Source organism: Calonectris borealis, chromosome 3, assembly GCF_964195595.1.
Source record: "Calonectris borealis chromosome 3, bCalBor7.hap1.2, whole genome shotgun sequence".
Lineage (NCBI taxonomy): Eukaryota > Metazoa > Chordata > Aves > Procellariiformes > Procellariidae > Calonectris > Calonectris borealis.
This window is the reverse complement of record NC_134314.1, coordinates 126,844,432-126,872,308: the sequence shown is the minus strand read 5'-3', so window position 1 is coordinate 126,872,308 and position 27,877 is coordinate 126,844,432. Positions and strand designations below refer to the sequence as shown.

The 27,877-nt window shown below is 38.1% G+C and overlaps 1 protein-coding gene across 1 annotated transcript in view; it reads right to left on the bottom strand.

The window, feature by feature from the left end:
* The window catches only part of CCDC88A (coiled-coil domain containing 88A), a 78,160-nt gene extending 52,121 nt beyond the window's left edge, over positions 1-26,039 (bottom strand). Inside the window, exons 1-4 of the mRNA XM_075147798.1 lie at positions 25,307-26,039; positions 25,088-25,188; positions 6,456-6,564; positions 2,119-2,188 (exon numbers count right to left, since the gene is read on the bottom strand). Coding sequence (XP_075003899.1) covers positions 2,119-2,188; positions 6,456-6,564; positions 25,088-25,188; positions 25,307-25,369 — 343 coding nt within the window. The 5' untranslated portion in view covers positions 25,370-26,039. The remainder of the gene's footprint in view (positions 1-2,118; positions 2,189-6,455; positions 6,565-25,087; positions 25,189-25,306) is intronic.
* Positions 26,040-27,877: the final 1,838 nt, after the last annotated feature.

Here is a 27,877-nt window from a genome sequence, read left to right as displayed (position 1 = left end):
TGACCTCTTTTTTTACCAAAGCTCAAATCCAGCATTCTATCTGCATTTTCCTTGATTAGCCAACTGCCTCTGATACAGTCAAACAGTTTCTCTTCCTGAAATCTTATCTGCCCTTGCTTTCTGCAATTTGTTGTCTTCTGGTATTTCTCTACTAATCATTCCTTAAGTGCAAAGTCGTGCAAAGGAGAAAAAATAGGAGACATTCCTGCTACAGCCTGGCTTTAGTGGACCAAATCCTAATCATTATCAGAGGATTGACTTTTACTATGGGGGCTCACTTGATGCAATCAGATTTACACAGCACGTCTCTGAAAAGGTCTCTAAGGTTTGATTTCGCTACACTTGCCCACCAAAGAAAAAAAGCTTAAAAATCCCTGTAGGGATGAGGTCCTGTTCAAGCTGACACAGCAAGAACAGTCCTAACTTTCAAAGGGGAAAGGTTCTGGATGGAACCCAAAAGAACAGGTCTATCTTCTGATTCAGATCAAATTCCATGATGAACTCGCGCAGGAATCTGAAGCATCTTCAAGTATATTGTCTGTACACCACAAATTTTTTTAATATGTGGGCTATGCTACAGTAAAGTCCGTATCTTCTCACAAATCCAATAACGTCCCCACAAGAGAGCAATGCATACACCACCAGAGGTTCCAGTTGCCAAACCACAAAAGCTACATAGACTTAGCTGAAGTCCCAAAACAGGAAGAAGCTTTCTTATTAATGACTAAAGCATAGGTTTTTATCTATACAACTGAATACTAAATTATCTTTGTGAGTTTTTGTAGTGCATTTTTGATAAAATTTCACCTTATTCTACACAATATTGTTAAGACATATTTTGTCTCAGTATCTTAAAGAGAATAAAAAAAGTCACTACAAAAACAACACTATGACCTTGGTTTTTTTAATCTGTTTTTCCACTAAATCTGGTCTCTAGGCAAACCCATGGTGTCTTTCGAAAACCTTAAGAAAGTCTGGAATCAAAATATAAAAGCACGATGGATTCTATTCTTTTGGAAAAGAAAAGACCACATTCACACTTCTTGGTGCATATGATAGATTACAGCATCTACACATATAAAAACTTAAAAGGCTGTGACCTCAGAAGCAAAAGCAGCAATATTGAAAAGCAGAAAGTAAAAATCAAAAAAATTAAATCGAGATACCTATATAAATGGGATATATGCAGATGGAATATGCAAAATATCAACGTTATGAACCCTGGAATTGAAAAGTGAGGTAACACAGATGGTTCTTCTTGCTCATGAGAAAAATCTTGTCTCACAAACACGGAAGCATGGCATATTAGACATCTTAAACAAATAAAAAAAGCCAGGGGAAGCTACACAGCCTGTTAGAGTAGTTCCTAACCTCTCTGCTGAGGTGCTAGAACATCAGAAGTAGAACACTTGGGACACATTAGACCCAAGTAAATAAATTCTGCCCAATCCATAGTGGCTCCATGCAGGCCAGGTGTGTCTGCTCCGTGCTTCTGGAATTGAGAGCATGGTGCAGAGATTCCCAAGTGGCTGTGGATAGTCAGCTGGCTCCATACAGGCTAATTTTCTCGGTCTGAAAATTGCAACTCTCAGAGCTGGAAGCAGAGAAGGTGGGAGCATGGAAAAGACAGTGTCAGTTCAGGGGAGAAAGCAAGAAGGTAACTGCAACATTTTTCAGGTAATGATGCAAGAGAAGCAGGAGAGTTTTGGGGAAGGAAAAACAAGGATTAGGAGTTGGATCAAGTAAGATGCATTGAACTGCCAATTTTCTCAGGGGTGGCTTAGGTAAAGAAAGTTGAAAGCGTAGAAGCTGGGAATACATGAAACTTATACTTTGTCATATCAGTGGCTCATTGGTTGCTGGGAAATGCACTTCGTTTCAGTATAAACCCTAATGGCAGCCAGCGCTGAGGTTTGGACAGGACACATTTTTCTAACGTGTGGACCTTTGGTGTGAACAAAGAAAATGTTACTCATCATTATTAAACCACTTATTTGCTAAAAGTATTTACACAATCTTCCGCTGAAAGGCTCAATCCTATATGAATTTTATTTCCAGTGAAGTAATACAAATGATTAAACCGATACAAATTTTCATCTTAGTTAAAAATAAACTTACCAGAAAAAGGATTTTTGCCAATTATTAATACATTTGGCAAAGACATCATGATCAACTGCTGCAAATTCTCCTATAAAAGTTAATTAAAATATTATTTAAATCATATGTATTGAACAAAAGCAAACATCAAATACTAACAATCACTAAAGAGAAATTAGTATTACATAAGTAGTTTAAAATTTTTCAGGTCTTAATACATACATGTTCAATACTTAATTATTTGGACTCTAATTAAAAAAAACTTACAAGTATGAATTACTTCTGCAAAAGCCTTGTGTTATTGGTTTGGAAGATCATGTCAACACAGCAAAATCCTCTCGTGGCAATGAGCTGGCTTACGGATTTTAAGTCAACTAAATCGTGTGTCTCAATGTAGCAAAACTCCTTTAAATTATTAGTGCTCATGTTTCTCTGACTAACTTAGTGATAGATGTTTATTTTATTTACTCTAAGTTGCATTTATACTACAAAAGATCACTTTCCTCTGTTTCATGTCCATAGTCTCGGTGGCCTCACCAAAACATGGATGTGAAAATTACAGATTTTTTGCTGCAGTTATGCTGGGACAATCCTGAATATAAAGGTACAAAATCCTATTTGCATGATCAGGCGGAATTTTAGTTTGCTAAGTCCCACACACTCAAGCAGCAGCTTTGCCTATCTATTCTATAGATTGTATCAATGGATAGTTTCTGTCAGCCAGTGATGGCTGTAATCAGGTCAAATCCCCAGTCTAGACAGACCCTAATTCTTCTGAAGCAGAATAGTCTTCCTCCTGTTCCCAGATGTTTATTCACAGCAGATGCCATCCCATCGGCAGCTCTGGACTCTCTTTTTATTTTTCCACAGTGCCAGATTCATTAATACATAAAATGTTCATGCTCAAAAGCAATGTATTCCAGAACCATCACCGCTTTACATCCAAAAAAGGCACATATTAGGTGTCATATGGTAAGCTAAAAACATAACATAAGTCAACTCATTTTATGTCAAATTTGAAAAATGACAATATTACTTGAAAAACACCTGTGGAAATTATTAGCTATAGCTATACTTGAAATTTCTCACCAGTTAATATAAGACATAAAAAATTGTATCTGAATTGATTAATACTAGACTGAAAAATATGTATTCTCATTGCACATGCCTAAGACAAATTTTAAGGAGGGAGAAAATAGCTTTGACCTATTCAAATATCATTAATTTCAACTAACCATGACTCTTGTACTTCTGAGATCTTGATAAAGATAATTTTCAAATTAAAAAAAAAGATATGAAGTGCACCACAGAAAGTTTTAAATCAATAAAGAACAGATAAAATATAAGGAAGTCAAGGAGTATTTATAGCTACTACAAACGAAAATCACATACTTTAAGAAGTGGGGGGTTGGTGGCTTTTTTGTTGTTTGTTTTTTTGTAATAGCGCAAATAATTCCATGATGCTATTATAAAGCTTTCCTTACTGTGAAGCAGAGTACAAGCAGAGGTAACCAAGAAATGTGTCTTCTATGGACTAATGACATTATCACCTCTTTTCTTACAACACCTCTACCTTGCTTCAAAGATGTCTATCACCTTTTTCTGTCACACGGTGTTAACTTCTTCAGTAAGCTCGGTGCAACTGCTCTCAATTTCTGTTTACTTTTGAAATGACTGCTTCTATCAAAAACCTGAAATTGGAACCCGTGTGTCGCAAAATTCAGGTATTTCTCTTAACTGTTGTTTAACCTGCAAAAATAAACTAAGCCTATTTACAAAATTCTGCCTTGCTTGTACAAACTTTTAGAGTTCATTAGCATTTATTTTATTAAACACTCACACATCATCTGTCAAATGAGGCTGACAGAGCACCCCTGGGAGTCATGGAAGCTCACTGTATTAACCCTCCCAAGCCCACCAAAACTTATAAGGGGATCAGTTCTCCTGAATCAGCTGCTGAGAACAATTCCACACACTTATGCTGCCAGGAAATGTATAGGCTCAAAAGAGTGGTTTGGGACCTAGTAAGAGTTTGGTGATACTGTAAGGAAGTAAAGCAGCTTCATTGGAAAAAGAAGACGCAATTGTAATTACAGAGAAGAACAAAGATGATGCAGGAATCAAAAAACTTGTATAATCTAACATAACATTTTCATTTCGAATGTTATATAAAAACACTACAGTGCAGGTTTTTTGACAAGTACATATACAACACTGATGTGATTACTTGCTAATTTGAGAGAATGTTTTCCAGAGGTGTTATAAAAACACATGGAATAAAGTAGCACGGACAAGCTCACAATAAAAAGTTTTAAGAGTTAGGATAATGTAATGCTAAAAATTAAAAATCCCCATATCCATTAATATCTTATTCCTACTGTAATATTCCAGACATTAATTAATCTCATACCTCAAAACAGTGATTATTTTCCATGTTCCATCACTCTCAGAAATCGGGCAACCCGTTCAGAACACGTACCGAGCATGATGCCTGTTCAGACAGCTGCCCGAAGCACTCAGGTGTGAGGGCTCACGCCCCTGCCAAGGCGTACCCCAGGCTACGAGAGGCCTCTCAGATTGATTCCAAGGCATCCGTCAAGCACTAGCTTTTCTGCCTTGGGTAATTTCGCAGGTGACAAGAACTAAACTGACCCCTTCTTGAAACCGAATTTGCTATGCCGCTTTGCTAACCCACGCACAGGCTGTGGGAAAACACCAGCTGCCAGGCTGTGCCAAGTTTGAGAGGAAACGAAGACCACAGTCCATCCTTCAACACTTCTCTCCAAACCCAATAAACAACCACAGTGCATAAAGCTCCCTGCATGCACGTGGGCATATCTGAGCGAACATCAACACACGCAAAAAGCAATTTTAAATTTGAACAAGTGTTCTAGTTTGGCTACTAAATGCCTTTACTCCTACTAAAAAGCCAGACCTGCAATGTTTCTAAGTTCCCTCACTTGTGCTAGCTGCAGAGGCTGGCATCTCCCAAGACTAGAAGCCCGAGAGATCGGGGAGGGAAAGGGAGGGAAAAAAGTGTATGCAGTTCTCTATAGCTTACACTTACACAGGACAAACTTGAACCATTAAAGGCATGGTGACCGATTTTAATGTTTATTGAATAAGAATACTTTTTTACTTTAAAAAAGCTGTGATAAAGTATTTCTAAGACAAAGGTTTGGAGCAACATTCACAATCCTGAATCATTCAAAGGTAAGCGACCTAAATGCAAGCAATTCTGCCCGATACTGTTACACTAGGACTGGCTGATACTGTATGGCCAAGGCAGCACAGGGAATGCTTTGTATTCAAATAAAGATCCTGTCAGTGTTTGTGCCTTCTGTTGCACCAGTTGTGAAACACTAATGCCTGGTCGAAAATGACTTCCATCAGGAAATGGAAAAGCATATGGGTCTTAGCAGACAGCACTTATACCCATGTGTAGTAGCTGCCAAGAGAAGAACGATGTGAAGCATGCATACGCACAAAGTGCTAGCGAGAAAGACGTACAGTGGTTGACCACTGCAGTCAGTGACAGCTGGGAATTTTCACTGTACTTTGGAGTTTTGGGAGAATATATACTATGTGCGTACACATGAGGAAAAGCATACAACAGTACGGGCTCTGTCATGATGCACTCGCTGTTAAGAGGCAGATCAAAGGAGATTCTCTCCCAGATCTGGACTCTCCTGGCAGAAAGGTGCAGGGAATTGTGGAAGGGCACTAAAGGACACACTGTAAGGGACACTGGTGATATCTGCAGTGTCCTACTACAGCGTGTCCGTGTGTACACCACTCTATCCAGGCTCTGCATCTAGAAGGCATAATACCAGCTCTTACCTATCACACAAAACACAAAAATTCAATGGCTATTTTACAGCTCTAAATTAGATGATCACTGCATTTACTATGAATTCCCATGTGACTGTTATCACCTCAGTGATTTTTTCCTACTGAAAATCAAATTAATTCTAAATCCAATAAATTTTACCACATTTTTCTTACAAAGATTCCATTGATAAGACTAAATGCACATTTAATAATTTCTCTCATAGGCACAAAACTTGCCTCAATTCAGAAAATACCAACCAATACTGCTTAATGTACTATATGAGCAACCAAAGATGCAGAATATCTATTATAGAAACAGATCATCATTCACATACAAGTGTTTCCAGACTGCTACTATACCTGTAAATTAAGTGTGATAAAAAATTTGACCAGATTTATAAACAAACAACCATCCATACAATATATCAAAATATTAATCTTATTATTGTTACCCTTAAAGGCATAACTATAAAAAAATACTTAGAAACAATTCTAGGCAAAACATAATACAAGAAACAATTACTGACCTGATAGTAAGTTTTTATTTGTTTCACCAAAATAGACAAATTTTGAATCCTTAATGATGCATCATTGTTTACTTTTTTGTTTATCCTCTGATTAGGAGATTTTGGATTACTGGGGAAAAAACAAAAAAGAAGAATAAATTAAACACACTGAACATTAATCTTTAAAGCTCTCTATATAACAAATGATATAGTTAATGTACCAGCATAACAACTTCTTGTCTTGGTTACCATGCCTTTTTTTCCCTCCACAAGTAAATAAGGAGTTGTGGAAGTGACTGCCAAAGGCAGAAAAGTGTAACTTGAAACGTCTGTCTCTGATACAACTAGTCAGATTAGCACCCTTTTTGGCTATTAATGCAGTATGTAATTGGGAGCACCCATCACAATTACCGGAGAATGAATATAAGAAAGTTCTTATGGCTCTGCACTTCTCCACAAGCAGCCTCATCCCTGACGGAATACGGAAAGCAGAACACAGCTATATTGTAAATATTCCAGCATATACTGCAGACAACAGGAATCATTCTTGGTGATGCAGACAATTACAAATAACAGAATTCAGACTGGCTACATTAACGAATATCTATACGCTGAAAAAAACTATACCATGCTATTTTACTATCATGAGGCACAAAAACAGAATGTAAGTTTTCACTTTTAGAACAATGAAGAATATGAAACATGTCATGCTAACACACACTAAATTATTTCAAATTTATTTACAGATGACGGAAATCTGTCAACAAAGGGATTATTAATTGGAGTTTTTGTCATGTACTCTCACATACTACCAGATTTTTCTCTGGTTTGTCTTGGCTTCAGAGAGGAAATCAACCCCATTTTCCTTCAAAAAGTAGAAAGGATCTGAGGAAATGCAGATGAGTCACCCTTTTTCAATACCTCATAACATACCAAGTTATTAATCACATACAAGACAGCATGACAACCATTCATTATGATTTTTCAAGGAAAACAATGCAGAACCAATGCAACTCCCCCACAACACCCTGTAAAAGGCTTACAGAATTCATGAGAAACGGCCAATGTGAAGTTTCTTAACTTTAGATACTTGACACAGTTGCACAACACAATTTTTGATATTTAATGATATTATTGTATTGTTTAATGATATTATTGTCAGATAAATGAGCAGCTGGCTGGAATATTGCACTCTAACAAGAAACTACCAACTTCTCACTGTCAAACTGGAGGTTCCTGCAAGGGTGTGTGCCTGCTGGGTCTGGTTTTGTTCAACATTGTCATTAATGATTTAGACAATGGAATACAGAATATACTTACCAGAACTGCCATTGGCAAAAACTGGGAGGAATCGAAAAAAAAACTTCAAAGAACACTATGATAATTGAGAATTGAGATCCTGATAAAGCACAAAAGTGGTGTGACAGCAATATAACGGAATTCAGTAACAACACGTACAGGCAAAGGATTATACTCAGGAATCAAACGCAGAAAGAGGAGTAACTTGCTATAATACTGAAGTGACCTGAATATTGTAGTGGACACAACCAAACCATTGCCAAAAAAAACCCTAGTTCTTCAATTTTTTAGTACAAGTGTTGTCTAAAAGAGAGGTAGTCATTCTATGCATGGTACAGATGCTGCTTCGGTTACTAGAGTCACACTTCAGGGAAGGTCTGTATTTGCACTTTTTCCCCAGAAGAATCGCCTGGGTTCTAAGCAGCCTGCAAAGGCTCATCACAGGCCTTCCCTCAATTACTTGGGCGTACCGTATTGCCAGGTGACACACAGGTACACCTGCACCTGAAGAATAGGAAGTGCCTATTGAAAGGCACACCCATCCCACAGCGTACTCCTGCAGCATTCCTTAGGAGGAGACTGAACGGAGCAGGTTACAGGTCAGTATGAATTGTCTTAGCAGGACACCTGGGATTCACAACCTGACAGACAGATGCCACTGATGCACACAAACTGAAGGCTGTGCAGAGGACACCAGAGAAAGAATATGCATCATGCAGAACAGATATATTTTACCTAAAGAAACTACATCCAAGTAGTCTACAAGATTACTGACATACATGTGATTCATACATTTCTATACAGCTACTCGATTCAACTGTCATGTGCAAGTGTAAACAACCAACCCCCCAAAATGAGCTGTTCCCTCTACTCCACTGAACACGGTAGTATCATGATTTATTTGGATGCAATTCATCACTTTGGTAGTTTCACATGCTCCTTGTACGAGTGTCACTACAGACAAAATTTACATGTTCTTCATTTAAATTTAAGTTACCTAAACAAACTTTTATTTGCCTTTTACAGCTCCCTTTGGTTTTAGCATCTTATGATTTTTAAAAGATCTATTTATGTCTTTTCTTCAGTTTATTGCTATCAGAATTTCCTGGCTCGTAAGCATGAGTAGAAATAAACGTAGGAAAAAACATTGCTGAGAAAGGAAGCCAGATCATATATAAAATGTACCTCCAACACACTGTCATTTTTAAAAGCATCTTTTTTCTTGTACATATGAATATAAATCTAGGAAAATTAGGACACGGTTTCTTACATGGGTAATTGCCTCATTCCTAAATGCTCATCACCACGTTCCTAAAAATACTGTAAACAATTAAAGTACATTTCAGAATATATTAGCCAAAACTATGTGACTAAGATGTCACCTTGGATTTATTAATTCAGCCAACCTGTAGCTGCAGAAGGAACTAAATGGGCTAAAACCGATTATGCTTTGCAGATGTGCAAAACTGAACTCCTTTCCAAACCGAATTCATTCAAATTTGTTAAAATCAGAAGAGAAAATCCAGGATAAATCCTGCTGACCTGATGGCATACAGAGATCAGCTGAAGTCTCCTATTTCCATCTCCTATTCATATCTCCAAAAGGCCGATTTGGGTCTTTAATCTTCATCTTTAATCTTCATGACTATCGGATTTATCTCCAGGCTTTTTCATAATCTTCAGCAGCATTTCTACAGCCATACATTTTAGATGACTCTCCCTTTAGAGCACTCAAAACAGAGGGCACTAGAGTTTCCTGGATATTGTAATAGCTCTTATTTTAGTATCAACACAAAAATTAGTGTGCAACCACAAGAATTCAAAACACAAATGTCATAAAGGTCCAGGCTTTACACTTTCTCATTTCAAAAGCTGTGCTAGAAAATTTAGACAGCTCTTGTAAGAACAAAAACTTTAACATTTGCCTAGCACTATCTCTTCATAATGGTATGTAAACATAAATCTTTACACGCTTTTAAGACAAATTGTTACTATCCCAATACTACAAATGGGAAATGAACACAGAAACAAATTCCTGAACAACAGCAGAGACAATCAGTGCCAATGGCATCTGTGTGGAGGAGGAAAAAAAATGGGCAATTAGAGCCCAAGATTTCTTAGGACACATATTCCTAGTTCCACACCTTTGTCACCACTGCCATCTTCATGTTTTGCAGGACAGTATTTCACTACTGGGACTTGCATACACCAAAGATACAGCACGAGCTTTGTGTTTTATCTGACGATATGAAAGTAATTTTTTAAAATCAGAAGTCGTAACATCTGGGCAAGATCAGGAACTGTAGAGTGTCATTATACTTGTGCCTGGACTTTGCTCCTGAATACCAGCATTTCTCCTCACAGTACAAAAATAAATAATTCGCATCTCTCAAATGATGCACTAACATATACTAACAGAATCTGAGCACTTTTAGAACACTTTAGCAGACACTTGGCAACAAAGTACTACAACAAATCATTCTTATGTTTCGTCTGCTCCATCTTAATCCTTAGAAATCCAACAGGGTATGGATCAACTCTACCAAATTATGCATTAACAAAGATGATAATAATAAATTCTGTGGTATTAGTCTTGTGTCAAAGTTAATGTTGATACATATCAAAGATTTTTTTAATCTTTCAACTACTGTTGAAAGTAAAATAACATTCCTTTATTTCCACCAATTCACACTATGTATCCCCCTCCCTCCATATTTTTTTTTTAATTTTTTTTTTTAGTATGGTGCATATCTTCATCTATCGAGACCAACTCAATGGCTGACACACATTCCTTACATTTTATGGAAATTCCAGGCTTCTTCTTTGATAAAAGTTACACTGTTTTGGGTCAAAATGATTAATTCCTGTACCTTAAAACAGAAAGCATTCAACTTTTTTTTTTTTTTTTGGCATGAATTGCAGGAAACAGTTTACTGAGATTGTGATTTTGCTGGGAAAACTTGGGCCGCAGATGTGCTCTGGAACTCTATCTTTACCACTTGAAAAAAATCACAGTCCAGTTATATGATCCTCTGCTCATGCAGACTGTCAGCAATTAAAATCAGAATGTCAGTCTCAGGACAACCTGGTGCACAGAATAAATTTCTTTTAATAATCTTAAATTTTTCCAAAAGATTATGGCGGCAGGTCCAACAGAAACCAAAAACTCAAAGTTCCCTTAACATTTTTCAGAATTTTAAAACAGATTATGGTAACAAGAAGTTTAACCCCTTGCTCTTGAGGATCAATAAAATTAAGTTACTTACATATCAGTACTAGCACTACTAATCTCTACCAATCACTTTTAATGTAATTAAACATGTAGCCTCAATAACTCACTATAGCTAGTAGGAAGTTTTATTTCTTTGATTTTGTCACTTTTTTGTAAAGATTGTCATATTGGCTTATTATTCTTCAAACAAGGGAGCTAAGTTGTCTTTGACACTCTCAATCAATACATGTTAGCAATGGCTAGGATGACTTTTACTTGGAAAAAAATTGTTTCTCACTCTTACCAGAGTGAACTCCTGCTCTCAATACCTTCCAGTGCAAATGGGACTTTCCCTCTGTATTACGGTAATTTAAATTTTTCTAACCACATTATGTCATTAAATGATTATAAACACAGAATATTAATAGGCTACCTACTAAAATGACCCACATGTTGAAACATAAACATTTAAAATAGAGGCCACTTGGTAGAAGAATCCTTCAGTGTCTGTATTTACCAGTGCTCCCTAACCTTCAGTCACTGATTTCTAGCTTTCAGATTATGTTTGAACTGTCAGTTTTGACTTGCAAAGTGTATTGAACAGCCAAGAACAGGCCTGACAGATCACTTCTCGCACCATGCACTGTTACCAAAAGAATTGTGATTAGTTCCTTCAGCAGGAGATTCATTATTTCAAAAAATAAACCCAGCTTCATTCATACTGATAACCAGGCCTCATTCTCTCAAAGCCTCCAACTTTAAAGCTCAGTAGTCTCCTTAATCCACAAAACACCATTTTAAATAATCTTCACTTAGTCAATATAGTCCATCTTCTTAAGTACTGATGTCTTAACTTATTCCTCTCAAAGAGGAAATAACATAGCATGATGTTAGCTATACATTTTCCATTGTATGTTGTTTGTATAATTGTATTTCCTCAGACAGATCCAAGCCAGGAATAGACATACTAATTTTTTTATCAAGCATTTGAAATAACTAATGAGAAAAACTAATGAAATACAATGTGCAAATATTTTTCATACAGAAAGATAAAATTCTAAACATAAATCGCCAAAATCTGTATTGCTTTCAAGAGCATGCATCTTTAAATTAATTTACATGTTTTGGCAACTAATTCATTACAGATTTTAATAAATTACTTGTATCCGTATGTTGAATTGTTTAATTTTTATGACCAAGAAAATTTTTTATAATAATTACACTTTTATTAATACTAAACAATTCAGCTTATTAGTTTACATTTGGTCCAATATCACTGAAATAAACTAGTACATGCCTTTGGGAATACAACATGACACAAATGAAATAATTTTGAAAATAAATTCGTTCTAAAACACACCTTTGTAAAAGATAGCTTTAAAAAACAGTTTTTTAAAAACAAGATTCTACTGGCTACTGTGCTAGTTGCACTATAAACATTTTTAAGGCAATACATGCTCTGAACTCTGAATTGCTCCTTTTATTAGGTGGAGATACTGAACTGCTTCAGTGGCAAATAGCCTAGCAAAATAGGGCAAATCTGTCCAGAAGTCAATAGGAAGCAGAGCAGTAAAAGATACCCTTAAGCAATTTTACATTTAAGAGCAACCTACTTATGACAAGATACATTAATTTCAATAGCAACAAAAACAGACAACAGCATCTATCCCAATAATGCATTAGTTTAAAACTACCAATTTACAGAGAGAACTTCAGTGATTTTGAAATACTACCAGTGTCATGAATTACAGATTGAGACTTCATATAATCAGGGATTGTGTGTCTTTAATTTTTCATTGACCAAAATCTATGAGAAATGGGAATGTGATAGCTTAATGGCTTCATGCTTAAATCTATGCAGACTGCAAACCAGTTGTGTCCTCCTTGCCATCTGTTCCTTGATGGTACTTAACGATTAAGTCTAGTATTATAACGCACTCTGATTTTAAATATATCATTGATATATTTAAATATATCAACATCAAACAATGTTAAGTACAGTGAAACGCTGAAACAAGCACTTTGGAAAAAATTCTACACAAGTGTACATCTCAAAAGGAAGTAAGTATCGACTGTTACTCTGTGGTTTAGCTTACAGTAGCACAGTATTCACTTTTACACATAAATATTGCTTGCCTAATAGAGTTATATTTTTTGCAAAGTCCCTTTAATTGGAATACTGAAGCTCACTCTTGCTCTCTGCCAAATATTTCAATAATTACTGACATCAGAATTTTTTGATAGATTTTAAATAATAAAGCAGCATTTCCGTTATTTACTATTAACAAGAAAATAATGAACACGTACAAAATGTGTTTTACAAAGAAATTTAATACAGTCCTTTTACTGTGAAAGTTAAAATAATACCGGGGCCTTCACTGGAGAATAACTGATAATCTCCAATTTGCTTTAAACATTTGAGGCAACACCAGACAAAGCAGTACATTGAGGCAATGAAGTTATCAGAAGCACCTCTGCGTATGGGACAAAAGGAGCACTGGCCTTCACCGGTATACTGTTTGATCAGTTTTAAAATCATCAATCGTAGTCAAAGGGTCAGTCTGCAGGAGTTACAGTATCAAAGAATGGGGCAGATTCTGAAGTAGAATATTGTCAGTATCTGAACCTTGTGATCACGCACGTTCTAGAAACGTTGGTACAAGATGGCATACTTCAAACTCCTCCTGCATCTATCAGTATGATCAACTGCTGCTGCCGAAGAGTATTTCCATGCTAAACCTATCAAAAAGGTAAAGAAAAAAAATCTTCACTCCTTTTCTATACCTCTGGCACACGTTCATCCCGATTTCTGTGTTGATAGGAATGGATTTAAATGGATGACTTCCCTAAAGAATAATTAATGACCCAGACTATCCACTGTTGAAGCGTGCAGAGAACTAACTCGGCACATTCTTATCTGAAAAATAGATGGCAACAAAATCCTTCCACCTCTTGAAAAGCATCATGCAAGACATGTAAGCCCTGAGGCTGCAATGTATTGATGATATTGAACAACGTGATGGCCCAGTGACACTACACAATGCACACATGACTATTACAACTGCAGAGCTGCAGTCCGAGTTGCTGAAGACACAAGGGACGTTCTAGAGTTGAATCCTGCTTAGCCATTGTATCTTTGTGTGCTTACATAGGATCCAGTAAAAGGATGCCCTAATCCTAACTTGCAACAAGCAAGCAAATGTTGTGATTTATACTAACCACCTTTGCCTTTTTAGCAGGCATTTATGACAATCTACCTCTTACTTGTAAAACACCTGTATTTCTACCCTTGAGACAATACTGTTCGAGCAGCAATCAATGCACAGTTAAAATGTTCATGTAGTTCTGCAGACACCTGCTCAAACATCTAAAGATATAATTACAAATGCTGAGATATCCTTTACCACAAAATAAGGTGCATATTAATATCTTAATTTATGGACACTTTGCTAACTGCACTTCGCAAAGATTGACTATATGTGCCAAAATTTCAACAGTTGTATCAAAAGTTTTTTGCCTCATGCTAATGTGAGTTTTAGAAGTAGGTCTAACATCATAAGCCTTTTGGCCCTTGCACAAAACCCCATTTCCTAGGATTATGTCCAACATCATAAACTATTAGGTGGCTGAAGCCTTATGCCTACTTAAAAAAAAACACAACCAAGTGGCCTACAACAAATCGACTGGCTGCTGGGGATCACAGGGAACACTGCCAAGAACATAAGAGTAGATACTGAGCATACGCAGACAGCTTTCCTACTCCCTGCCCAAGCTCTGCAGCATCTGACCAGGCTGAACTACTCACAGGGTAGCTGCACAGTGCCTAAGCTCTCTTGTTGGCGCTCACAGCCTAATTACTCATGGCTGAAGTGTGCTAGAATAGCTGTATCTGAAACAGTGCCACAAGCCTTTGTGCCGAGTAACCCTGTCTCTCCCTTCTCCATCAATATGAACCTGCTGCGCCTCACGACCTCAGGGCTGCTCTGACCAACACTGCTCTGCCGGGTGGTCCCACTGTTAGTGGTATTATTTGCATGAGGAAACATCCCCTCACATCTGTACACTCGCAGGTTCACACGTGAATGTGCAAACAGCCGACAAAATCATAGTATGTGGTCTGGGGACTGAGTTTTAATTTCTCCCTCCCAGGGTTTTAAAAAAGCAGAGATCAGAACAGCCCAGATTTCTTTTCTGTCCTTTCTCTTCTCCTTAATAGTAATAAGGAAGATGCATGCAGGTGAACAAAATGTAGGAAAAAATAAGAGAGGAAATAAAACAGTTCACCTGTCATTTACTAAGCACACACTTGTGTCACTGAATTAACACCCCCCAAAAATCCATAACTTCCAAGCTTACAGAGCAACAGCTGTCTTTATCATCACACAGTATGAAACAACTTCACCACTATTGCTTCAACCTATCAGATGTACTCTCTTCCTATCACTCTAAAAGGTACTATGTCAAAAAAAAAAAAAGCTTTCTGCCAAAGATTGAAAATAGTGAATCACTGCTCATAGCACCAAGTAAGCTGGGTGAGCTCCCTGCAGCAATCAATGAGAACGTAGAGCAGCCTCGGCTCCACAGCTAGCAAAAGGTAAGCTGGCTTCCACCAAATTAAAAAGTTGCACTGATGGAAAGGAAAATCTATACGATTCAGAGCATCACAGAACACTTAGCATTGTCACGCAAAATAAACACTCCTGGGTATTAAATAATTGAGAATTCCTAGAAGAAACAACTTGACAAACAAAACCTTTTTTGAGCAAACCAGATGAGAACCAGAAAGTCTGACAAACGTACTTTACTACTTCAACATATCTAAATATCTTACAAGGGTCGTCTTGCTTTGATTTTTGGGGATTTTTTTGTTGGTTAGTTGGTTGGGTTTGGGGTTTTTTAAATTGCGAAAGGCCTAGTAGCAAATATTGTTTGAAAAGGTAGAATTAGACTGCTGTAGTACTTGTACTATACTACTTTTCAAATTAAACTAAAACAAAAAGGCACCACAGGATGCAAGAGCATACAGTCTACAAAGGACAAGCAAGAAAGAAGATGGACATACCACAGAAACAAAGTACTGAGGATAACGAATACTGAAGTTTTGCTTTCTAATTTAAGCACTGTGTGTTATTTTCCCTCTCTAGGTCAACATTTTTTACTTCTCAAATGAGTTCAAATTTTAAGATCTATTCAGAGTAACCGAAAACTATTTGACTTTGTGATTAATACCTCAATGTAACTGACCATTAAAGCACTGCAAGCATTTACACCCACAATAATCTGTGACAACAGTAAGATTAGCTTTACATAAGTAGGCGCTCGCAGATCTGGATCACAAGATGCAGCATGACTTGATACCAAACGTCAGAGCGCATGGAAGTGAGAAAAGGTTTTTACAATCTACCTTGGAAAAAACATTCTGCAAACATACAGGTAGTAGTTTGGAAGAAACATCAGAAACAGTTATAAAAGAAACAGAATAGGGCCAGAAAGTAGTCATCATAGATAGGAAGCAGCAAGCAGTACAGAAGAGAAGCAAATAAATACTTACTGCCCTTAGCAAATTACATTCGTGGAGCTAACATGCTTTCTAAAATATTTAAAATATTAATATAAGGGAAAATAACTTATGTAGGATTTAAAAGCAATACACATTTATGCAGTCTTCTTTATTTAAGCTTAAAAAAAATCTCTTAAGAGATTATTAAGTTTGTATATACAAGTTTCTCTCTTCTGCACTAACCAACTTCCAACGCTACAGCATATGTACTTTGCTTTATTTGACAATCATAGCACAACCAAAAATAATTTCTCCTTTGGAAGACTTGCTATAAATTCTCAAAAATAATTAGTTAGTACTTCAGATTCAAAATAGTCTGACCATAGGTAAACATCTTAGCACACTGAGTATTAAAAAATGCAGGAAATACTGAGGAGAGATCAGCATAGTGAGACGACACCAAAGCTACCTGAACATTGCAGTTTCAGTGACTAACAAGATCTTAAGTCGTAAAAATAGGGCCACACAGACTTCCGTTAAATACTTTTGGTTAGAACACTATGACTCTAGAATTCCCTTTCTTATGAAGTACAATAAACCTTCTATAACTAAATTAATAAAAATAAAATATACATCTTCATCTTTTTCCATACCAATTTTTAGACTACCAAGTGACAGATCTGAGCCCTTTGTATAGATTATTCCAGAGAAGGAGACAAATTCAAATGCAAGGCTCCTGGATATAAGGGGATTGCCAAAGAAAATAAGTTACATTTCTTGTAAAAATTTTATCCATGTGAGCAACTTCATTCCTTCAGCACACTAACTGAAATGTTTTGCAAATTTTGCATGCACATCAATACATGTACAATCCCCTACTGATTTAGATATAAATAGAGCAGTACGTGAACGACCTTATCCCTGTTAACTGCCCAAAGCTACAAGATAAGCATACATATAAGGGCCTGTAAAAGAAGTGCATTCTTTTCATCTTAAAACATTAATATCCTTGCTAAGACACAAACCAGCACTTTGAAAGTACGACATTTGTCCACATTCTGTCATACATCAACCAGTATCTATATTTTATTTTTGTCTGCCATACACAATACTCTAAATATACAGCAAGTATATTCCCAAGCTACCAGGAAATTACACCAGACACTTTTTGCTCAAGGGCTTATTTAAGAAAAACAAAGATACTACACAAACAAAAACTAGAGCAAATATTTCCCTGCAGCTTAAAATAAGATAAAATTCTGTAATAAACCTAAGTGGACTCTATCTCCTATCATCATAGAAAAGGAAGCAAATTTTTGAGTATATCTAAATATGCAACACGGATTCAAAGATTCACTCAAGAGCCAGGAATATAATACAAGCCGCTTACGAGCTCATCCCTTACTATTTCCCAATCCAAAAGTACCATGTAAGATAATTTTTGCTTTTTTCTCGGAGTAAGTCAATGGGAAAGCACACCAACTGAGTTTGAGTCAAGCAGTAGCCTTGCTTCGATTCAGTGCCTTAACATCAATTAGTCCAATGAAACGAAGCGGAGGGCATTTTGTAAATACTGCTTAATAACAACTGCCTTAGAGGCCATGCCTCTTTGGAGCATCTTAAGGCATAAATACAGGACTCTTTAAAACAATGCAAAGAAACAAACAGAGACTCCCACACAGTTATTACCAAATAATCTCTGACCACTGAGGTCATGTGCTCTAACAAAGCAGCATTTTGAAAAAATATCTTGATCCCTAAATAATTACTACATGGGGAAGAGTGGTACAGTACGAAAGACAAAGAGGCAACAAATTGGTATTTAGTTTAGGAAAAAAAGGAGGAGGAATCAAAAATAAGAGGAACACATGAAAGAACGCAAAGCTAAAAAGCCCCTTCTTAACAGAAGAAACAAATGAAGAAAATCTAGAAGTAAGCTTCTCAAATTTAGCATAGGATTAAGATATGCTTGATTTAGCAACCAATTTGTCAGTTAACTAGATTAGTTTTTAAAAGAAAGATCAGAGCACAGCAATACTTTGCAAAGGTTTGTGGTGCAGAGGTCCCCAAACTAGCCATGGAAACACAGCCTTGCCAGTGAAAGATGCAAGCTGATCAGCCCAGGTAAGATATTTTTAGGTAACCTAAAACTTTGGCATTTATTGCTGCTATACTACCAAGAAATATGGCAACATTGTAGGGCAGCTCAAGGCATCTCAACCACCTGGGCAAACTGACCTTTCTCGTACAAAGATTAGAGCAAAACAAGTTGTATATTGTCTTTCCCTAAAACACAGGGAGCCAGGACAGTGGCAGCACAGAAACAGAGGCAGGTGAAGAGCAAAGTCAGCCCTGCAAACAGAAATACTACAGCCAGCCATAACTGGAAAGCTCACCCAGCCTCAACATCAGGTGTTGCTAAGTGCAAATGATGCTTAGATGAGCCACTCAGCCATCACCCCTAAACTGCTAAAGCACACAGCACAACCACTAATGCAAAACCGGTAGATATCTTCATCTGGCTCAAAGTCACACTCGTGGCGTTCCCCACGTGGTCCTGTGACTTCAGCTAAAGCCGACTCTGCTCTATTCAATAGTGCTGCACTGTGCTCTGTGGCCGCCTCTGCTCCATTACCTTGCTCAGGCATCTCTGCCCTGTAGTCTTCAATGTAGTACACGTGTCCCTACCTATAAAACAGCCTTAACTGAGCTACGTCATAGGAGACAGTTTGTCCGTATACTCTTACTTACCTTTCCGGACAATGAAACACATAAAATATATGCCTAGAAAGCTATTAGTAAGTTTATTTCATTATTTTCATAGAGTGCTTTGAAACAGCAGGTAGAACATAAGTGAAATGCAAAATACTCTGAAAATAAAATTGGAAAGCCATAGTGAATATACATTGTTCCCTTGCTAGAACATTTTCAATGCTGAAATGAGTTATTTTGATTTTAGATCGTTCAACTACGATTGCTATTTATGGAACAGGTAGATAGACTCAATAGAGCACCTCTATACGTATTAAGAAATGTTTTTTTAACTAGTCTTTTATTCCCTGGACCCAGCTACTAGCCGAGACTAAGGATGGTATAAGTAGTACTCTACCAAAGAAATGAGAAGCCAGAGTCAAAGAAAGTTACTGAAGATAGCACATGAAGAAGAGAGCAAAGAAGTGAATGTATACATGCAGAGGAAGATTAGATTATTTACTTCCTAATCTTCAAAATACTGCAAGAAACAAGAGTGAACTGAGTGAACTACAGAATAGTTTATTGCACGGAAATAAATCACAGTAGACAGGATGAAGGAAAGTGGACATCAACTGTGGAAACGGGTACAAAAGCATAACAAAAACCGAGAAAACAGAGACATAAGCAAAGATCAAACACTTAAAGCATTCTATGTTCAACCCACACTTTTCTTCCCTTTACCTATCAAAATCCCAAGCACCTCAGAAGCACGGGTATCAGCCTATGCTCACCTCATTTGCCCAATTCCAAGCTCACTGCAGGCAGATGTTCAAGTCCAAAATTAATCATCATTACACTATAAAGAACTACCTTTTCCTTTTTTGTAATCAAAAGGTTTGAATTCCAACAATCTTGACCATGGTGCACATTCTACTGGGCCATTTATTGAAGAATTTGCTTCTTTACAAAAAACCTGAGTGTTATATATTCACCTTTCCTTTGGGAAAGGGCCTTTCTGCTGCAAAACTGCTCCTAATAGCAACAACTCTCACAAACTACCAGAGTGACATCTACCTTGCATCTGTGGAAGCCTGACAGAGCTCGTCAGAAAATTGTGAATCAAATCCATTCGCTTCAAGAAAGTGAGAAAGGTGCAGACTTCATAATATTTGACTTTTTTTCTAAAATACGTGCTTATATTTTTACTGCCAAACTCAACAATTTAGTTTTCCCCAAAACTTTTTCCATTTCCCTGCCTAGCCAGAACCTGGCTGAAGCTGCCTCTTGCTAGTTGGTCTTTTTCACGAGAAAGAGTTAACTGGATTGGGGCGCATGTTCCTGCACTCTTTCACAGAGCCAGGCAGCTGGCTCAAGCACTAGAGATGGAGTCCAGTTTTCAGGGAAAGATATAGGCAAGCCAGAAGTATGGGCTGGCAAGCTCAACTGTTTGGAAAAAAGCGTACAACTAAAGACTAAGAGCTCAGAAAAGGAGTCAATGAAGCAGTCTACACATTCTAGGCACACACCACCAGAGTGGTGGAAGGAAACAGTCAGCCGGTCCACCTGGAAAATTCTATGTGCGTGAAAGGCCTGCATGTGGATCCAGTCAGTGAAAGACAGTGGGAGAACGGCAAAAGGGAGAAAAACAGCAGAAAAATAAAATACTTCATCCTTTGAAGTAGTTTTCAGCGTGGCTGGACGCAACAACTGATATGCACAGTATTGACTAGTATACTCAATTAAGACAAAAGTTATGAATGGAACACTGTGATGTGTTCTCCAGACAGTGGATTAAATTAACTCAGTTTCAGAGTTTGGTTCTATACATTACCAATTCTGCATACAGTATTTGTCCAATAGTTCCTTTAAAACAGATCCATTTCCACAAATACGAAGCACAGTAAAATAAAACCATTAAAACTAAAATACAGTTTTAAGTCTTTGTTACTTGACCAAATATTAATGGTGGTGCTAAATGTAATGAAAGCCCCAATCTTGTAATTACTTGCAGCTGTCTATTTTTATTCAAAGGAACTAGTAAGACTCTTGTCAGTTTGGGAACCACAGTTCGTACTATAAGACTTTCAGCATTTCTTACACAATCCTATTGGAATTCAATTAACAAATAACAGAGAACAAGACCTATCAGAAATTAAAATAAAAAACACTCAGAAAATGAGTGTTTCTGTAAGAATACCTTGATCTTTTTGGATCAGAAGAGTATATAAACAGTACAATACTAAGACTTAAAAAAATGAGGCATTGTTAGTCAGGTTCTAGAAAAATATCTCTAGGACAACTAAGTATTATTTTACTGTAATTGCACTTAGATGCCCAACAGGTGATTAATCCGTTGAATTATACCATTTTGTTCATTTTAGTAGTTTACACAACATATTTTACTCACGTACATGAGCACTTCATAACGTTAGAAGTACTACAATATAGGGTATAGTAAGGGTATTAAGTATTCTTGGTATATTCCTTCACCTCCCTGCCATGGCAGAACACCACTGCAGTGATCTCTTAGATTCTGATTTATTTCCAAGAAGAATGACCCCTTTTTGTATCAAAGAGCACAAAGATAAAGGCTCAGATTTAGAAAGACAGATGGGTTTCTATCCAGAGGTATCAGATACTGACTGATCCCAGCAGAAGGTAGGTAACCGAATACTTTTGAAGAACTGGACCTAAATTTAAACAGGAAATGAGAGACATTCTCTCAAGTTAGGAGCTAATATTACAACACCGGAACTCTCCTTAATTAAAAATAAAACAAAATTTAAAAAATAATAATGAAATTGGCCTGTAGCATCTCCAAGCAAAGGAAGAGCTCTTCAAATGTAATTGGACACTGAATGGAATCTGTGTAATTTTCACGTGTACTACAACGTCCAAAAAGTCAAAAGCAAAAGACATACAAGGAATGTAATGAATTATTCCCTCCCATGTATGAGGTACTAATAAACTCAGTGCTGATAAAACCCAACCATCTCAGTACCATTATCCTGCAACTACTCTAACGCTGATATCTATTTCCTCTGCCTGAACCATTACAATTGTTGAAAATAAATTTGGTCTAGACAAGCACAAGGAGAAACAAATGCCATACTAACAAACTCTCACTTGTAGCTGACGGAGGGCAGGATTAACTCTTTTTCAACTGAACAAAAAACCTTCTCTAAGTAACAAAGCCACTTTTTTTGATTGTGTAACTTTAAAAACCATGCCTAATCCAACATTAACACTCACTTTTATGGTCACAGAATTTGTTTTTCCAACATTTGGCAAAAATAAAGTAAGTATTAAAGTATACATAAAGCAGGACCACATCACCTCTAACAGCCTCCACTTGTTCATGCCTTTAACGCCCTTTAAAGCACCTAATGCTGCAGTGGCTTTCCAACCATAGGAACCGACCTACACCACCACCACATCACAAAGTCCTTAGCTGACAGGTAGGCACTAGCTGTATTCTCACACCAAAACATTAACAGCCTTAAATATCTCAAAACTAGTGTACATAGTAAGCACCATATAACACAACTCATGTAAAAAAAACAACTGCTAATGGTGCTTTCCACATATTTCCACGAATGGCACTCCTGGTGACTTCTGCAAGAACAACATTTCTCTCTAGCGTCTAAGAGTGCCATAGCTCCTAACCATGGATCTCTAGTTCTCATGTGAAGTAAGTCATTGAGAGCTTTTAATAAAAAAAAAAATTCCGAAGAAAAATATTTTGCTTTTGAAGTCACGTGATACAAATTTTTCTGCCACATTTCCTCAACATATGGTAGTGAAGACTGAACGGAAAAAAGAGAAATACTAATAAAATGGAAAATACTGAAAATAAGTAATATTGATGGCTAGTTGGAGCTGTATCTTTTAAATATTTTTGCAAATGAAGATACATGTTTAATAGGTGGATATTCAAAGTGAACGGGACTAGAAGTTAACACAGGTTTCCACATGACTTCACCAGAGACGGAATCTGTCTGCAAAACATGAAACATTTTTTCCTCTCTCAATCCTGGCAGGAAACCCAAAACAAATAAAACCCCTCCAAAATAAGAATACAGAAACGTCAATTCTAAGCAATAAGCAATCGTAACACATTTCAGTCCTCCAAAAATGTACTTTAAATAAAATACACCTTCCAGTGTAGTTACATATTTGTAAAATGAATTTTAGTTGTACACCAGTCCTTTTACATGCACCTCTAGTTTAAGGCAGTTTTTAATTGTTCTGACTACCAAACGATTTTATTTTAAATTTACATCTCCCATGTGTATTTTTTATACATACACACACAACTCCTCCCAAGTAAACTACAGTAATCACAGTATGGGATCAAAGACGCACACACAAAGTCAGACCCAAATTCAACGCGCAGTGCCTTAAGCATGAGAATGTTCCCTCTCTGCAGTTTTCCATTTCACATACATGTATCCCACATAATGTATCAGATATCAATTTATACTGTTAGTATTCCAAAAACTTGCCGAGAAAGTTTAATTTCAAGATTATATTCTTCAAAATCACATTGTTCCAGTACTAAATTTGCCTTCCAGCTGTCAAACATTTTTACCAAATAGAAGCTCTACATGTTAAATGCATGGTCATAACTGACAAGCTACTTAACTTATATGTAGCCCAAGAAAAAAATAAATAAACTGTAAAATAAAAATAGTATGCTTCAGTGAATGCATCACTTAAAATTCTTATTAAAATATGCCAGAAATACACTCAAGTTTTTTTTCGAAAAGTTCAATTCCATCAAGTTTTCCATGTTTCTCAATATTACAGAAGTAAATACTTGGAATTCACAGAAGTAGGTGACAAAGAAAATACTGGTTTCAAAAGGATGTGAATTCAAACTTAAATGTGGTAATGTGTAGATCTTTTTACGTAGATTAGTTATACAAGCTGAATACCAACAGCAAAAACTTCTAAAGTACTAAATATGAGGAAAAACTATAAACAGAGTAAAAGGATGCCCATCACTGAGCAGTGTTCCTGAGGAACAGCCGTCATTACTAACTAACTGCTCGCGCTGATGTATCTATCCAGCCATCCATAAGCCTACATTTTTTCATACCTATACAAACAAAAGACATATTTCTCTGTAAAGACTTAAAATATTGGGGAAAGAAAAAGATATGGAGAAATTTTTTCCACTAGTAACATTTTTACGATTATATCACTAGACACTTGACAAAAGTCTTACTCTCTAGCATTACAGTAGTGGGCAACATTCCAGTCAAAACTATGATTAACAAAAAGTCACTATGGTTATAGAGATTTTTTTCTAACAGTCAGAGTTTTCAATAAGCAATTTATAAAACCATGTAAAAATGTTTCTTCAGTGGTTCATAGCCAAAAAACATTCTATACTCTCAATTAAAATTTCAGCTTTACTGCACAGCTGCTATCTACTCTAATTTGGAACTGTAAAAAATAAAGTGGAAGGAGTTAAAGGATGGTCCATTTGCTCAGTAAACAACATTATGTGACTCGCATACGATCCTTAAGTCGTGCGTCACGTGAACTAAGATATGTATTAGAATCTTATTAGCCAAGCAAATTTATTCAAAATTTTGTTTATGAGCATGACTTACAGTCGAATGAACCTTTATGCTTCTCAGTGGAAATCTGGGAAGCTATTTACAGCCATCCAATTTTCCAGTAAGTTCTATATATCATGATTCAGTCTGTATTACACTACACATCCTGCAAATACATCACACTGACATTAAACTGTAAAGAGTATCTGCTTCACTCCAAGTCTCCTCTTAACTGACCACATGACTACTTCAAGTATAAAAGAAACAAACTTACCTGGGTCAATACTGAGGGAAAAAAGAGCTTTCCTAAGAAAGCAAAACACACAAGAGAAACAAGACAACAGCAAAAAATAAGCCCAAGGTACAACTTGCACACACTTACATTTGCAGCATGACTTCGTTCAGAAACACGCCGTCCACTAGCGCCACATATTCTTCCAGGTTGGTCCCATTTCCTCCAGCTAACGGTCCAAATGTCTTAACCTAAAACATAATCATCACCACCGTGACACTAACTCCACCTCATTCTCTGCCGCAAGGCATTTATCTTCAAACAATGAGCAAATAAATGAATAATGACTGAGGAAAAATGAACACTTACCCAGGTGACAAGAGGGCTAGACATGAACTGCTCCAAAAGGGGTGTGAATATTTCGTTCTCCATTTTACAAAAAAATGGTTAACATCAATGTAGCTCTTCTGATGCAAAAAATATGAGAAGTCCTTCACTGTAGCAACTCTGAAATGCTCCAAGGATTTAGCTGGAGTAAGTGAACCCCATTTTTACCAAGCAATGCAACAGCAACAAAAAAGTCAGTGCACTGGCAACTGGGATTTATCTTCCTCTTTCAAGAAAAAATGCATTTGAAAGTCCATCTATGCGTATTTCAGCCTTTCCATTGATGTCTCTCCCTTCCTACATACCGAAGGGGTAGAAGGAAGGAAGGAAAGAAAAGAGGGAGGCTGCCTAGCTACTGGGATTCTGCATCAGACAAAAAAAGAAAGGAAGGAAAAATCTGCTTCAGCAGCGGCAGCTCCTCAGAAAGGAAGGAGAATTCCAGTAAAACTCTGCAAGCTCATCCTACCCCTTCCCCACAGAAGGAAAAAAAAAAAAAAATCCGGACGAGGGTAGGCAAAGAGGGGCACAGACCCCCACCCCCACTCACAGCTAAGCCCCCCAGGCTGCTTCTGCACACAAGAGAATCCCTCTGCCCCCCGCCCCCCGCAATGGCACAGGCAGCCCACAGAGGGGGAACCAGCCCCCGGCAGGGATGAGGGGCTATTTTAAATCAGTTCCCTTTTCTAACCCCTTCCCTTTTCCACTAAACTACGACGCAACATAGGGACAGGACCGGCACACGCCGCCTCGCCCCACAACCTCGCCCTTCCCCCGCGCTGGCCGCTCCCCCCCGTCCCCTCCCCTCAGCTCTCGGCCCCTCCGGCGCCTTGCCGCCCCCCGACCCCCTCCCCAGCCCTCACACCCGGGTCCAGCTGTTCGCCTGCCGCCCTGCCACCACCCCCTCGCCGCAGGCTGCCGCGGCACCAGCTCCGCTTCCCACCCCCTTCTCCCAAATAACGGCCACCTCGCCTCAGCCAGCCCGGCCGCGCCGCATCACTCGCTCCCTCCTCCTCCTCCCTCCCTCCTCGACGGGCGGTTCCAGCGTATGGATCCCTCCGCCCCGGTCTGTGTGCGGAAGCCGGTTATCCCTCCGCCAGCCCCGGTCCCTTCCTCCCCCCCGCCCCCGCCGCCCTCAACCGCCGCTCGGGGATGGCGGCGCAATTAGAAAGGGGCGGGGCCGAGGAAACCGCTGCAGGACTCGTGCCGCGGCGCGCGCACGGGCGCTGCGGCGCTGGCGGCGCGCGAGCCCAACGGCTGCGCCGCGTGAGGGGGGCGACTGAGGCGGGAGGGCGGGCGGCCTCTGCCCCGCAGCAGCAGCGGCAGGAGGAGGAGAAGCGGCGGAGGCCTGGCACACGCAGGTCTGCCCCCCGGCCCCCGGGGTGCGGGAGGGAGATGCTCTTCGATTCCCCTTTGAGAAAAAGGTGCCCGTGAGGAAAAACTCGTCGTGGGGGAAGGAGGGTTGGGGGGGGGGGAAAGGGGAGTCGCTGATGCCCTCGAAGAGAAAAATGGGGGATTAATCGCACGATCCGCACCCCAACCACACACTCCTGCTTTTCGGGGGAGGAGGAGAGGTTTTCTCCTACGGAGGTGGAATTCAGACACACCCACGTTAACACAAAATCCAGCTTTCTGCAGAGCTTTAGCGGGGAAGGAGGAGCGCAGGGAGGGGGGCGACCTGGTTACAGAAAAGCAGATGATGACAAGCAATTTGCTTGCCTAAGCTATTGTCCTTAAGCTATCTCTTGCCACTTGCGTTTCAAATCTCAAACGCTGCATTAACATACGGGACTGTATCTGCTTAATAGATTATGTAGTTTATAGACAAAGCATTTTACAAAATCTCGAACTAAATCCAACTTCTCTTCCATGTAGTATAAATTAAATTGCAGCAGCATTTTTCCAAATACCTTTAGTTTTACACACATAGTAAGACAAACACTGCACTGTTTTGTGGTAAAAGTGACTGAAGTTAAGTCCTTTTGAAAAACATCACAGTAACAGCTAAACAGATCAGTTTTTTTAACCCAAATACTGGATATAGTATTTGTCCTAATGGTCCAAGATTAGAAAAAAATTCCAATCATGACCTTTTCCCCATATGTGAAACTGAAGAGAACGTCTAAGTAAAAGATTAGAAAAATAAATTATGGACCTTAAAATATTACTATGTAATTTGTATTGCAGGGATTTTTTTTTTTAAACAAAGTTGCATAGTTAAATGACTTTGTTTTGATTCTCACAATTATGTTTTCAGCAAAAATCAGGTCTTTCCCTCCCAAACCAGATCTTTAGGGTGAACTCATAGTCTTCCTGTGAAACAAAAGAAATAAGAAAGAGCAAGGGAAAAATCTGCAGTCTTGGATCTGAATAAGAATCTGGTGATCCATGGATGAAATAACTGCCAATAAACTACTAGCCCATAAAGGCAACTACAAAAGCATTTTTGTAAAAGCCTGACTAACCAACTGCTAAGCTCCCTGTATCTGGCAACAGTATATACTACGCAATTGTGCATGCAATACTATGGAACTTCCCTGGCTCATCAGTTTGTTT